The sequence below is a fragment of the Microtus ochrogaster genome, chromosome 16 (assembly GCF_000317375.1).
Source record: "Microtus ochrogaster isolate Prairie Vole_2 chromosome 16, MicOch1.0, whole genome shotgun sequence".
Taxonomy (NCBI): domain Eukaryota; kingdom Metazoa; phylum Chordata; class Mammalia; order Rodentia; family Cricetidae; genus Microtus; species Microtus ochrogaster.
The window spans coordinates 22,425,411-22,440,726 of NC_022018.1; the positions used below are offsets into that span (position 1 = coordinate 22,425,411).

The following is a 15,316-nucleotide window of genomic DNA, read 5'->3' on the forward strand; positions in this document are numbered from 1 at the left end:
GGTTTGAAAACAACCTTTATACTCGTTTTTACCAAATGCCTGGGAAGTGACATAGGCAACTTTTAAAATACACCTTTCAGATTTTATCAGTTTCTCCCAAATGTCTAAAGAGAACGACTTTTTAAATAGCTAAATTTAAGCAGCGAAAACCAGTAGAAACTGAAAACACCCCAGATCAAATTGTTCAAGAGTTGTGCACACCTAAGAGAATTTCACTTCACCGCTCTGGGGATGCATTTGAGTGGGTGGAGTGCTTGCCCAGTGTGTATGAGGTCCTGGGTTCGATTTCCAGCAGAAGAAGCTTGGTGTGCTGGGCATGCCTCTAACCCCAGTGCTCAGGAGAGAGAAGAAGGAGGGTCAGCAGTTCAAAGTCAGCCTTAGCTGCAAGTGAGTTTGAGGCTAGCCTGGCCGGCCTACGTCCCTGTCTGAAAAGGAAAAAAGAAAAGAAAGATGCTCATTACATGAATAAGAAGCTGTCTGTAATCAACTCGAAATTGAAGAATTCTGAGAACAGATATGAATGCAGGCCAGGTGATCTGGTGGCAAGTTTCCCTTCTGTTGTTCGTTTTTTTTGGAAACAGGGTCTGGTTTTGGAAACAGGGTCTGGTTATGTAGCTCAGGTTGGCCTGGAACCCCCTATGGTTAGGGAATTCACCCATCCTCAGAATAACTTCTGCTAACGGTGACACAAACTGCAGTTTAATTCCTTCTCCCTGCAGTTCCCACTTTACACCAGGTGAGGGCAGTAAGAACCCTAGTTCCCAAGTGAAAAAACACAGCCACTCCCCTGTAAGTTTGTTTTCCAGGCTCGGGGGTCAGGTCCCAGCCAGGAGCTCAAGCTGGACGGGTGAAGTTCGGAATTAACAAAGGAATCAACCGGCCCTGGGAGCTTTAGCAAACAGGAGTCTTGTCCCAAAGGTCAAGGCCAAAGGGCAGGCTAACGAACTAATCTCTGCAACCCGAAAACCGGAAGTAGCTATGTGGCTACTTGTTATTCTTTCTTGGACTATGAACTGTCACCAAATTATATAATGAAAGCGTTTAAGCAGTAATAACATGCTTATGAAGAAAGCAATCTATAAGGAACGCTCTACACTAAAGAAATCAGACTGATTGAGATTATAAGTAGTGGGTGAATTTCAAAGAGATTTTAGAAAAAGTTTTTAGCTATGTAAGATATTTTATGTAATAGTGGGGCTGTGGTGGCAGAGGCAGGCGGATCTCAGTGAGATTTAGGCCAGCCTGGTCTACAAAGTGCCAGGACGGCTAGGAATGAAACCCTGTCTCAAAAAAAGAAAAAAATTCAAAACAAAAAAACATTAAGTATTATACTGTGCTAGTAGGCGCTTGTGAAATAACACGGCGGTTTAAAGGAACTTGCCGAATAAGCCCGACCATCGAAGTTCTAACTCCTTCCACCTAATCAAGTTCCGCACAGATTGTTCTCTGATCTCCACAAACAAGGATGCAAATACACGCACATAAATAAATGTAACAATTTGGGAGTATTTATTCCACACACTCTTAAAAATTAACGGCCAAACTTTCTAATATTTGAGTATGAATTCACACTAAGTTAAATATCTCTTTTGAATAGCTCAGATTGCTTTTAATTTTTATTGGTTCATCGTGGGAGGAATAGTCACATAAAGTGGTTGTTCATAGATTAAAACTACGAATCTTGAAGTGTGGTTTAGAACTGCCTCGGGTCGTCGGGAGACCTCTCCCCAATCGCTAGAATCTCCGTGTTTCGGTGCCGCAGGGAGAATCCTTGCAGATTAGAACAAAACCGCGGCGGCCCCGTGTGTGGACTCCCAGATCGTCTCGGGAATCTCCCTTGACCCCAGCACCCTCCCTTCCAGGAGGGCGCCGGAGGTGGGAGCTGTCGCTGCGTCCCGCCCTAGCCGGGCCACCCCTCCCCCGCCCCCAGGAGGCGGGGCCTTGCGACCTGATAAGTGAGGCCCAGGCCCAGCAGCTTCTTCTGGTGACCTCCACCATGGACTTTCAGCGAGCTGGAGTCCGGCTGCAGGTTGTTCTGGGACACCTCAACCGACCCTCCGCTCCGGCGATTGTATCCTTTGGGCTGCAGGGTGGGACGGGAGAGGATGTCAGGCTGGAAAGAGCGTCGCCACCCTGGTGGTGGCTCCAAGGGCGCCGGAGAGCCACTGCGCTGGCGGCTCTTCTCGGTTCCCCCTGGGGAAACGGGGAGGAGGCTGCATTCCCGTGTTCGGTGACGTCCTCCCCTCTTCCCCCCATCCCCATCAGACGTGTGCTCTTCCGATCCGGGGAGGAGGCTGCATTCCCGTGTTCGGTGACGTCCTCCCCTCTTCCCCCCATCCCCAGAGGACCTTGTCCTGGCGGCTGGTGTGTGAGACTTTGCCGGGCTTGGGTGACTGGTGCGCGTCCTTGCCTGCTTGGCGCCGTGGTGGTTTCTTGCTTTGTGTAAAGCGAGAGGTGTAAACTAGAGGTGGCGACGTCATCACAAAGAGGACTTTGCCATTTTCAGCTGCCTTGGCATTTTTCTGCCCTGTATTTCCCTACACCTAGAAATGCCGAGGACAGTTGCCCTGTAAACAGAGGTGCTGAGCTGCTTGGCTGACGAAGGCAGGCAGAGGCAGGGATCCTCAGCGGTCACCAGGGGGCACCCGTCGTCAAAAAGAGAAGGAGAGGGCGTGCAGGACTCTGCCCTGCAGGTGGAAGCCCCTCTCTACCTGCCCCGTTTCCACAGAGCTGTGAGCTCCTGCAGGCAGGGTCCTAGTGCTGCAGGTCTCCGGAGTTCTGCACTGGCCCCTAGAGTCCTCTCGACTTGCATAGTTCCTTGGTCTTAAGAAATGAGGGCTTAAGGGGATGTGTGAGGAAGGCAGAGAGATGCAGAAAGAGACCAGGAGTTCAGTCGATAAAGTGCTGGCTCAGCCAAATTCAGGGTTCTCGCCCTGGAAACGGCTAAAATTAACTGCCTGGGATTTCCCCATAGGCAACCAGATTATACCAGTTCTGATTTCTTTCCTTCGGGACCGGGCCTCTCGGAGAGTGGTCATGATAGCTGTTAATTTGACCTTCCCTAATTGCTGGGTGGCTGGGATTACAAGCAGCAGTGTGCCAGGCCTGTCGCAAGTTTAAACTCTTGCCTGCAGATTGGTAGACAGGCAAGGCAGTAATCTCACATGATGCTGATGTAACCTCTCTTTACATTGAGAAACTGGTGGGGAGAGAGTAGACATCCCGAGCACGGGCACTGACCGGAAGCAGTTGTTAGACCTGCGCGTTATGTGGGGGTGGAATGCCACAGTCTATCTCTGTGTAGTGTTGACTGTCCTGGAACTCACTCTGTAGACCAGGCTGATCTCAGACTCAGAGATCCACCTGCCTCCGCCTCCCGAGTGCTGGAATTAGAGTGTGCCACCATTGTTGAGCTCGCACTCTATTTTTTTTTTCTTTTTCGAGACAGGGTTTCCCTGTGGCTTTGGAGCCTGTCCTGGAACTAGCTTTGTAGACCAGGCTGGTATCGAACTCACAGAGATCCGCCTGCCTCTGCCTCCCGAGTGCTGGGATTAAAGGCGTTCGCCACCATGGCCCGGCTCGCACTCTATTTCTTCTTGGCAATTGGTTGTAGGCTAAAATTTGAGAACTTCAGATATACTGGCATTAGATATATTTGAACTATAATTGGTGCCATCTCTTGCTACTCTTTTGGGATTTTTGGTTGTTTGTTTTGAGACAGGATTTTACTATGTAGCTTTGGCTGGCTGGAACTTGCTATATAGACTCCATTGGCCTAGAACTCACAGAGACCCACCTGCCTATACCTCTCAAGGGCTGGGATTAAAGGTGTGAGCCACCAAGCTCGGCTAGGTACTGAACTTTTAACTTGAGTCGATTTTCAATTTAATTAGCCAGATGTGGCTAGCAGCTGGTGTTAGATATTGGACAGTGCTGGCCAAGAACCATAGTCAATATATTACTTACATAGACTTCTGGAAATTGTGGCACTTTCTCCCCAGCCTTAATTTGCTTCTAAGAAGTGTGGATTAGGGAAAACGTATATTCTGTATTTATATAATTGGGATTAAACTGTAGTCACAGCTTTTTGTGTCCACTTTTCACTTAGTGTTCCATTATACAATGCAGCATCATTAAACATTTCTCCGAGAACAAGAACCAAACTGCAGAAACAGTGGTGAGGGGCCAAGAGACTGGGCTGGAGAGATGACGCAGTGGTTAAGAACACTGACTACTCTTCCCGATGGACCTGGGATCAGCTCCCAGAACCCACAGTGGCAGCTCACAGTGGTCTGTAAATTTGGTCCTAGGGGACCTGACATCCTCACACAGACATATTTGCAGGCAAAATACCAATGCACATAAAATAAAGATAATTTTATTTTTATTTTTTTATTTTTTCGAGACAGGGTTTCTCTGTAGTTTTTGGTGCCTGTCCTGGAACTAGCTCTTGTAGACCAGGCTGGTCTCGAACTCACAGAGATCCGCCTGCCTCTGCCTCCCTAGTGCTGGGATTAAAGGCGTGCGCCACCACCGCCCGGCTAGCTCATACTTTTTGTGCCCTAATGACTGACGAACTCTTAACAATTTAGACTGGGGTCACAAGAGGCAAGTATCTAAGCCCACACCTCTCTCCTGACTCCTACAGTGTGACCTTGAGGGTTTATTTGCTCAGTAGTTAGCAGAAGGAAATCCTGGGAATGGCTCTGTTGGGGGGGGGGTTAGTGAAGTGGCGGAGCTGGTCAGACTTCCTGTCTTCAGGCCCCACTGGAAGCTGTGGTGACAGTGACAGGGACAGCATGAGGACCAGTATTGCCTGTCCAGGGTTTCCCTGGAAACAAGGCAGGCGGCTAGGGTTAGGCACCAAGCTTAGCTCCTTTCTTTCCTTAATGCTTTACCTAGGTAACTCACCCAGTATCAGCGGCAGCGCCCCCTGCCAGTTGCTATCCTCAACAGTTCCGGTAAGGAGATCTCATCTTAACCTTCAACTGTGCTCTGCACTCATTCTGTCTAGTTTTATGATAACTTGACATAAGATACTCATCTAAGAATCTCAGTTGAGTAATGGCTCCGTAAGTTGGGCTGTCAGCAAGCCTGTAGGGTATTCTGTTAATTAGTGATTGATGGGTGAAGGGCCAGCCCTGGTTTCTGTAAGAAAGTCTGCTGAGTAAGCCATGCTGAGCAAGCCATCACAAGCAGCACCCCTCCGTGGTCTCTGCTTCTGCCTCCAGGTTCCTGTCCTGTTTGGCTTTCTGCCCTGAGTTCCTTCCATGATGAACAGTGATGTGGAAGTGTAAACCAAATAAACCCTTTCCTCCCCAAGTTGCTTTTGGTCATGGTGTTTCAGATCAGCAGTAGTAACCCTGACTAGGACAGTGGTAGCTGGGATAGAACGTCCTCCTTACAGCCAGGTAACAGGCAGCACCTGCCTCATTAGAACTCACTATAGAAACACGTGGCTTTCAAGAAGCAGTCTAAATGGTACATCTTCAGGGAACTTTGGAGAGCCCAACTTAAATTTTCTTTGTGTATTCTAAAAAAATAGAAAATGCATAATCTAACCCCTGAAAAATACAAGCACTGTATGTCACATTTAATTTAGCTTCTATTTTGGTTTTATTGACACATTGGCTGGCATTTTGAGTGTGTGTGTAAGGTTATTTATTTATTTAATTTCTTTCTTTTGGGTTTTCAAGACAGAGTTTCTCTGTGTAACAGCCCTGGCTGTCCTGGAACTCACTTTGTAGACCAGGCTGGCCTTGAACTCGCAGAGATCTGTCTGCCTCTGCCTCCCAACTGCTGGGATTAAAGACGTGTGCCACCACTGCCTGGCCATAGGTTATTTATTTTTTTGAAGTAAGGTCTCACCAGGTAGGTCTTGACCTTAAGATCCTCCTGCCTCAGCCTCTTGAGTAGCTGAGATTACTATAACCAGAACCTGGCGTATGTAGTGCCTTGTTTTAAAAGGGGGAAGTCCAGCCCTCGTAAACATCATACATATAGCCACAGTGCCAACCTTGATGGGTGGGCTGGTTGATCTGGGTTTGTATAAACTTATGATCTGTGTATGGGAGTTTTGTTACTTTGGTTGCTTCTGAGACTGTGCTGACTAGACAGTTTAAAATGGATGGCCTGGGTATGGCGGTACATGCGTGGAATCCCAGACTTTACAGAAGCCAGCCTGTGCTGCAAAGTGAGCCCCTGTCCTAAGGTATATGTACTTTAGTGTATCGATCCTCCGTTTGAAAGACAATTCTTATTAGCTTTAGGAAAAACTTAATAGTCAGAATTTTGAACTATTACTGTAAGGCAACCATTGTTTGAAAACAAAATTTCTTTCAACTGCTCTGCCACTGAGTGACATTTCCATGGCCCCTCATCTTCTCTCTCCCCCTTTCTTTCTCTGTGTATTGTTTTATATGGCTTTAATCATATTCTATTATGACAAGTGTGTCCACATTATTCTGCCATTCATTTTTAACATCTATTGCATGGATATAATTCCTTGGTAATTATTTTTTCCAGTAATACTCATTTTTTTTGGTGACCATATGTAACGTTTTGGACTAACACTCTAACCTTTTCTAGGTTACTTTGTTAAAGCCATATAAACAGAAATATTGAATTTAAAAGTATGACTGTAGGCTGGGTGTGGTGGCACACACCCTTGGTCCCAATACTCAGGAGGCAGAGACAGGCAGATCTCTGTGAGTTCAAGGGTAGCCTGATGTATCTACACCAAGTTCCAGGCTAGTCAGAGCTACATAGTGAGACCCTGTCTCCCCCCTGTGAATGTATTTCAGGTCACTGGTATACCATTAGCATGCAATTTAAAGTGGGAGCTTACTTGGATATTTTTTCTTCTTTCTTAGGTATACTTTGGATAATAATGTCCTAAGCCTGGAGCAGAGACAATTTTATGAAGAAAATGGATTTCTTGTCATTAAAAAGCTGGTATCTGATGAGGATATTGAACGTTTTCGGTATACTGCTGCTATTTATGATTTTACCAAAAAAAATGTATTACATGAATGTGATGTTAACACAAGTTAGATTAGTTCAGGTTTGTTTGCGAGAGGAGTGTGTCTGGGAATTGATGGGTGTTAGTGTCACCTCACACTAGTGGAGGTCAGAGGACCACCCTGCTGTCGGTTCTCTCCTTTCGCCTTGATGGAGACAAGGCCTCCTTTTTTGTCTGCCATTACATAGTCACTGGCCTGTGAGCTTCCATAATTCTCCTGCCTCTGAGCACAGAAGCAATCCAGGGAATACAGTTCCACACTACCGTGTCTGCCTTCGTGTGGTTTCTGGAGGGTCAAACTCACATTTGTTCAGGTGTTTTACTCACTGAGTCCCCTCCCTAGCCACGTGCAGATACTTTTTAAAGATGTGATTTGTTTGAGAGACTTTAGAAGTATGGGACCCGGAGCCAGGCTCTCTGGCTTGAGTCTTAGTCCTACCCCTAACATGATACGTTCTGCGGCAACATGCGTATGCCTCGGTATCCCCACTTTTAAAATGGGGTATTTTGATCCTACTGGCGTCTTAGTGCTGTTGGTGGAACCAAACGAGGTAAAGTAGATGGAGGGCACTGGGACCAGGGCTTGGTTGGCACTCCAGAGTCGCTGCACGGTGTTTGCTTTTCAGATATGTTTCCATTAGGGATGCTCAACCTGTAACAGCAAATAGATTTCATCACCAAATCTGAAACCCCCTGGGTGATGACGTGGTGCAGTAGCTGCCAGATCCCACATGCGGCCTCATGTGCAAGGTCAAAGTCAAAACGCAGATACACGAGAAATAGGACACAAAATGCCCGTAGGCCTGGGTGTAAGTTGTGGTAGGAACACAAGTGAATTGAGTGCACAGACCCGGATTCCAGCTCCAGGATGTCACACTGTGCATATGTAAACATCCCAAGTAGTTTTTAAAAATCTGAAATCCAAAACACTTTGTTCCCAAGCATTTCAGGTAAGGAAGGGATGCGCGACCTCTGTTACTACAATGTCACTGTATCAAGAAACACTCCCCAGGCTAGGGAGATGGCTCAGTAGGTAAAGACCTGAGCTCTAAAAAGCCAGGAATGGCAGCACTGTAGGGGGAGCACTCAATGGCCAGGCAGCACGCACCCGCGCGCGGGCACACACACACACACACACACACACACACACACACACACACACACACACACACAGAGTTTCCCTGCTGAGGTAACGGTTCCAGGTAGAAGGCATTATCAATGAGCATTATTCTGCTAGACCAGAGAGGTTGTCCCAGAGTCTGCAAACCTCTTAGCAGGGCAGGGTAGGCAGGTGCTTGGAGTCCACGTAATGGCATTCTTTTTAAATCTCATTTCTAGAGCGGAGTTTGAACGGATCTGCAGGAAGGAGGTGGACGCACCAGGGATGATAGTGATGCGGGATGTGGCCATTGCAAAACTGAACTGTGAACTAAGTGAGAAGGTGGTTTCAAAGGTCCAGGATTTCCAAGAAAACAAGGAGCTCTTTAGCTACTGCTCCCTCCCCGAGGTGAGAGCCGGGCCTGCTTTCCCGCCTAGTGGACAGTCTGCAAGTCTGCCTCCCATGTCTTCTCGGTTTACTCCGGCAAGCACTTGCCCCTTACCTGTCGGCCTCATACCTGGTCTGCTCTACCCAGCCCCTGTCTACAGAGGGTGCTGGAGCTATGCTCTTCAGTGAAGGTGATTCTGCCCCACACTGGCGACTGACAACATCTGGAGACATGGATAGTTGTCATGATTGGGGTGGGGCGAGTTAATGGCTTCTACTGAGTAGCGGTCACTGATGCTGTTAATGGGACCAGAGATTTGATAATGCGCAGAGGACTCCCCAGTCCAAATAAGGAACTATCTCACCCCAACTGCTCATGGCATCATGGTTGAGAGACTTTCCTGTGGACTGTGTTAATTGTGTTTTGTTGTGAAAAACAAGAGCCCTCATCTAAGACTCCATAACCAGAATATCAGTTACAAAGCTATTATTAATTAATTGTTATGACTCTGGTCAGTAGAGGTATGAGATTAGGGTGTGTGTGTGTGTTGCTGATCCATCTCAGGGCCTTGTATACCCTAGTCAAGTTGTTGCTCCCTTTCAGGTTCTAGAATATCTAGAGTGCTTCACTGGACCCAATATGTGGCCACACACACAATGCTGATAGACCCCTGAGCTGCCAGCCCGGCATTTCTGTTGGCAATTTTGTTATTGTTGTTTTAGACGGGGTCTTGCTCTGTCTAAAACTGACTCTGAAACTCAGGATCTCCCTGCCTCAGCCTGCTCTACCATCTTGGTTCTTCTGTAGATCACTGTATGCTGTATCACTTGCTTGAACTTAAGATTTCCTATGAAGTTATTTTTTTTACTGCTTTTTCCCCTTAGGTTCTGAAATATGTGGAGTGTTTCACTGGACCCAATATCATGGCAATGCACACAATGCTGATAAACAAGCCTTCAGATACTGGTAAAGCACTCTTCTTTGTCAGGGGCACACAAAAGTACTGCTAGATAAAGTGTGTAAAGTTGATGTTCAAAGCCAGGTAATGTGTACACCTATCAAACTTTATATGAGGGAATGTGTAACCTTTTATTAACTCTTAAAACAGTTGCTATTAAACAACGCTGAAGAGTGATGGTGATTTCAGATAGTGACTCAACAGAGCTGCGCTCAGCAAGCAATGATTTGTATGTCATAAACTCCTCCTAGTCAATGTGTCTAAGCCTTTTCCTTCTTCTAGACAGGGCTTCCCTGTGTAGCCCTGACTATCCTGGAACTCACTCTTTAGACCAGGCTGGCCTTGAACTCTGAGAACCACCTGCCTGCTGATCCTCCTGAGTGCTGAGATTAAAGGCATGTGCCACTACTGCCCAGCATGCCTAACTGTATGCATAAGTATGTTCATGTGTGTACAGGCGCTCGCACATGTGCGCGTGCTTATGTGCACAGAGCTGTTTGCATGTTGACAGTCTTAGTGTCCTCATGAATCCTGTCCATCTCCCTTCAGTGTTTTTCACTAGCCTGTGGCTCCCCAATTAGGCTAGGCTAGATGGTCAGCCCTCACTGGGGAGCCTCCTGTTTCTGCTTCCCCAGTGCTGGGATTACGAGTATGCACTCTCATGCCTGGCACTTTTACAGGGTTCTTAGTGAGGGTTCCTATTGCTGTGATTGAAATACCATGACCAAAGAAACATGGGGAGGAAAGGGTTTGTTTGGCTTCCACTTCCACATCACAGTTCATTATCACAGGATAGCAGGACAGGAGCTCAAGCAGGGCAGGAACTGCAAGAGCTGATGCAGAGGCCATAGAGGGGGTGCTGCTTAATGGCTTGCTCCTCATGGCTTGCTCAGCCTACATTTTAATAAACTCGAGGACCATCCGGCCCAGAGGATTGCACTACCCACAATGGGCTGGGCTCTCTCCTATCAACCCCTAATTGAGAGAAGACCCTCTAGTCAGGTCTTACGGAGGCATTTTCTCAATCGAGGTTCCCTCCTTTCAGATGACTCTAGCTTGTGTCAAGTTGACATAAAACTAGGCAGCACAGTGTTGAGGATTGAACTCGGGTCCTCATGCTTACAAGGCGAGTACTCTACCAACTAAGCTATCGATAGCTCTCAGACGCTCTTAGCCGTGACAGCATGGACTCTGTATTCCTGACCTGAAAACATGATTATGAATACCAAAATTGAAACTATTATTATTATTTTTTTTTTGTTTTTCGAGACAGGGTTTCTCTGTAGCTTTGGAGCCTGTCCTGGAACTCCCTTGGTAGACCAGGCTGGCCTCGAACTCACAGAGATCCGCCTGCCTCTGCCTCCCGAGTGCTGGGATTACAGGCGTGCGCCACCACCGCCCGGCTGAAACTATTATTTTTAAATCGCTCTTGAGTCCTTGAGACATCTTGTGCTTTGTATATTCAAAGAATTCACTATGCCAGAAATAGAATCCAGGTGTCTGCATATTAATAACTAGCCCCAGAGAGTCTACTGTAGCCGGCTCTTCAGCCATATTGAGAAATCCTTCTGCAGCAGCAGCAATCAGCCATGAGAGCTGTTTGCCCTCCCACTCTTCCTGTGTGACATGACCAAAGCTTATAACATCACCGTGTTTTTTCCTGGGAACGTGGTTAGGGAACCAAGACCCAAGGGCAAAGCCATGGAAAGTGGCCATGTATTCTGTGGCAATAACTGGATACATGTCTGTCTCCCCGCCAACGACAGCTTCTGAGAGAGCCTTCCAGCCTCTTCAAGGGGAACTGGAGCTTGGCTCCATAGAATTCCTCACAATTGCATTAATCCAACTGTAGTAAGCTCCTTATTGAATGCTGCTGCCCCTGTGAAAACTCCAAGCAATAAAGGGGTGAAGTGTAGCAGAGATAATGAGGTGTGCATGCTGGAAGGATTGCTAACCAGCCCTCCAGAGATGGGGGGCCTCACCGATGCTTCAGTTGGTTGCTTATCTCTTAAGACTGACTTCCTATGGCATTGTTTCATATGTTTGGGTTTGGTTTTTTGAGACAGGGTTTCTCTGTAGTCCTGCCTGTCCTGGAACTTGGTCTGTAGACCAGGCTGGCCTCAAACTCATAGAGATCCATCTGTCTCTGCCTCCTGAATTCTGGGATTAAAGGTGTGCACCATCACGGCCCAGACATTTATTTGGTTCTGGTAGGTAGGTCAGTGTTCTAGGTTTTTAGGCAAATGACAAAATTCCAAGACTTCAGAGTTTTTGTTTTTTTGGGTTTTTTGTTTTGTTTATGTGGTTTTTTTTTTTGACAATGGGTTCTGTTGCAGGCAAGAAGACGTCCCGGCACCCCTTGCATCAGGATCTACATTATTTCCCCTTCCGCCCCAGCAATCGCATTGTTTGTGCCTGGACCGCCATGGAGCACATTGACAGAAACAACGGTTGTCTGGTAGTGCTCCCTGGCACCCACAAAGGCTCTCTGAAGCCACATGGTTACCCCAAATGGGAGGTAGGGCTGCATAACTGCTGCTTCTGTGTGTGTGTGTGTGTGTGTGTGTGTGTGTGTGTGTGTGTATGCAAGACGTGTGTGCACACGCTGGCCAGAGGGTAGCCTTGGGTGTCATTTCTCAGGCACTTTCTATCTGCTGCTGCTTTTATTCGAGACAGGGTTTCTCTGTAGCTTTGGAGCCTGTCCTGGAACTAGATCTTGTAGACCAAGCTGGCCTCAAACTCACAGAGATCCACCTCCCTCTGCCTCCCAAGTGCTGGGATTAAAGGCGTGCACCACCAGTGCCTGGTCTTCTGTTTTTTAAAGCAGGTCTCTCACCAGGTAGGCTAGCCTGGTTGGCCAGTGAGCCCCAGGATCCGCCAATCTCTCCCTCCGCAGCACTGGGATTAAGTGAACACGCACACACCTGGGCTTCCCTTTCTTTTTATCATGTGTTCTGAGGTCCAAGCTACCCGGGCTTCCCTTTCTTTTTATCATGTGTTCTGAGGTCCAAGCTCGGGTCCTCATACTGGACCAGCCATCTCCTCAGCTCAGTGGCTGAGTCTTTCCAGAACCTTTTTGCTGTTTCTGTTTCCATCTGTGAACACTAGGATCCTGGGAAGGAGACTGTGTTTACTTTCATAGCATATATTGTTTTGAGCTATATATACAGTTAGAACCAGAGCAAAATTGAGGATGTCAGGTAAAATAGCTAATGACAACTATCTTTTCAACACGTGTTTGAAAGCCAAGCCAATGTGGGGGACTTGGGTCCCTGCTACATAAATTCTGTCACAAAGGCCAGTCATAAACATTTCAGCCCCAGACACATGTGATAAATGACAAATTAGTCTTACCAACTGATAATGGATCTCAGAGTGAAGAAGAGGGCCAGACTGTTACCTGCAATTGCAAAGACCAGCAGAGACTAGAGCAATGGTTCTCGACCTGTGGGTTGTGACCACTTAGGGGGGTCAGATACCTTTTACATCCAGAAACACAGATATTTGCATTATGATTCATAACAGTAACAAAATAACAGTTATGAAGTAACAGTGAAAATAATTTTATGGTGAGGCGCCACAGCATGAGGAGCTTATGCTTAAAGGTTGAGGAGCTTGCTTAAAGGTTGCAGCATTAGTAAGGTTGAGAAAACTGGTGACTGAGTTGAATATTGAAGAGCATGGTAGAGAAATTCCTTCTAGAAAAGAGGCATGGAGCTCAAGAGCAAGCACGGGCATGCTAAGGAGCAAGAAGAGCTGGGCACTCATGATGAAGATGGGTTGTGGGCTTCAGGGACATTGAAAAGATTAGCAGAGGGAAAACAGGCTGGAAGGACCAGTTTAGAGAAGACAGTCACTCCGCTGGCTCTAGTTTGCTTGGGGCGCCTGGACTTTCCCTTTTGTAGGCAGTTGACAAAGCTTTCATGTAAAGAAAGTTTATTATACTCTGTTTAGAGTATAATTGTCATACAATTAGCTGTACGTATTTTTAGTATATAATGTGATCATCTTTGGCATGCATGCACATTGGTTACCATACTCAAGAGAATCAAAGTCCCTTTAGCTTGGCTTGGTGGAACATGCCTAAAATCCTAGCATTTAGGAAACTGAGGTGGGAGAATGGGAAGTTCCAGGATGGTCTAGGCAGCATTGTAAGAGCCTGTCTCAAAAAGAAGAAGAAAGAGGAGGAGGAGGAAGAGGAGGAGGAGGAGAAAAGGAAAAGAAAAACCCCTCTTCACCTGTTATCAAAAACAATCACTGAGCTGTTTTCCATTTTTACAGATTTGTCTGCATTTTGTTGTAGTATTCACTCTTTTGTGTGCCTTCTTTTGCTTAGCGTTTTTGAGATTCGTTGATGTGGTGTATGTCTTGATAGCTCAGTTCTTTGCATTGCCAGGTTTTATTTTGTTGCTTGGTTACACCCTGTCTTCTTACCCATTCAGCTCTTGCTGTGGGGAGCTGTTCTGCATCGATGAACGAGGAGCTCGAACCAGTTCTTCAGGAACAGTTACTTTGGGATATGGTACAAGAGGCATTGAAATTTAGGAAGCCAGAGGCAGAGAACCAGGGGAGAAGCGCTCATTGCTTCAAATCTAAGGCCCAGAGATCCCCTGCGCTCTCAGGTGAGGGTCAGGGTAGATAGCCTATCAATGGTAAAAACAGGGAACTGAGACTTTGGAGGAAATGGAGAATTTGTCTTAGGACAAAAAGCTTGGAGAGCTTGTCTCAGGAAGTCAGTTTCTGGTTTTAATTTTTGGCATCCTTGTGTGCTCCACAGCGCACATGAGGAGGCCAGAGGGCACCTTGCATGAACGTTCTCTTCTTCCACTTTGTAGGTCCTGGAGGTCAATCTTGGCATTTACCTACTAAGCCATCAAGCTAGCCTAGGATGGTAGCTTTCTTTTTTTCTTTCTTTTTTTTTTCGGTTCTTTGTTCTGTCTCAAAAAGAAGAAGAAAGAGGAGGAGGAGGAAGAGGAGGAGGAGGAGAAAAGGAAAAGAAAAACCCCTCTTCACCTTCATCCAGCCACATCTGCCCGGCTGGATGGTAGCTTTCTTAAAACAGTTCTATACTATAGTACATATTGTTATCATGTAAAACCATTTCAGTCTGTTCATGATGGTAAACCTGAAATTGTGAAATTCATCAGTTTAGGGTTAGGTGGAGGCAGAGAGATGGATAGTAGGTGAAAGTACTTGATACAGCCCATTAATCCCTGAGCTCCACATGGGAGGAAATAAATGCCATAAATTGTCTGTGACTTCCGCATGTGCTGTGACATGAATATCACCTCCTCAAACAGTGAATATATGCATATGTATTATATATGTATATGTAAATATATGTATGTTGTATACACACACATATATGTGTGTATATATATATGTATATATATACAAATATATATATACACACACATATACTTTTAAGATTAGGTAAGGGTTGGTCTGTACCAGACATTTTCTTTCAGGTCACCAACCAGCTCCCAAATCATGATACAGAGATTTCTTATTAGTTTTGACTGCTCAGCCTAGCTTTTTTTTTTTATACATGCTTATGTGTGTATATAATATATATGCATAACACATATTTACATTTTAATTTATAGATACACATAATGTTGTATACACACATATATGTGTATATATATATATATATACATATACATATATATATATATATACACACACACATATACTTTTAAGATTAGGTAAGGGTTGGTCTGTACCAGACATTTTCTTTCAGGTCACCAACCAGCTTCCAAATCATGATACAGAGATTTCTTATTAGTTTTGACTGCTCAGCCTAGCTTAGCTTGTTTCTGGCTAGCTCTTTTTTTTTTTTTTTTTTTT

General features: G+C 46.0%; 1 protein-coding gene across 1 annotated transcript in view; it reads left to right on the plus strand.

The window, feature by feature from the left end:
* The first annotated feature begins 1,935 nt into the window (after window positions 1–1,935).
* Phyh (phytanoyl-CoA 2-hydroxylase) overlaps window positions 1,936–15,316 on the plus strand; it is a 19,555-nt gene continuing 6,174 nt past the window's right edge. Inside the window, exons 1-6 of the mRNA XM_005354851.2 lie at window positions 1,936–2,071; window positions 4,903–4,961; window positions 6,873–6,983; window positions 8,360–8,528; window positions 9,393–9,474; window positions 11,803–11,984. Coding sequence (XP_005354908.1) covers window positions 1,997–2,071; window positions 4,903–4,961; window positions 6,873–6,983; window positions 8,360–8,528; window positions 9,393–9,474; window positions 11,803–11,984 — 678 coding nt within the window. The 5' untranslated portion in view covers window positions 1,936–1,996. The remainder of the gene's footprint in view (window positions 2,072–4,902; window positions 4,962–6,872; window positions 6,984–8,359; window positions 8,529–9,392; window positions 9,475–11,802; window positions 11,985–15,316) is intronic.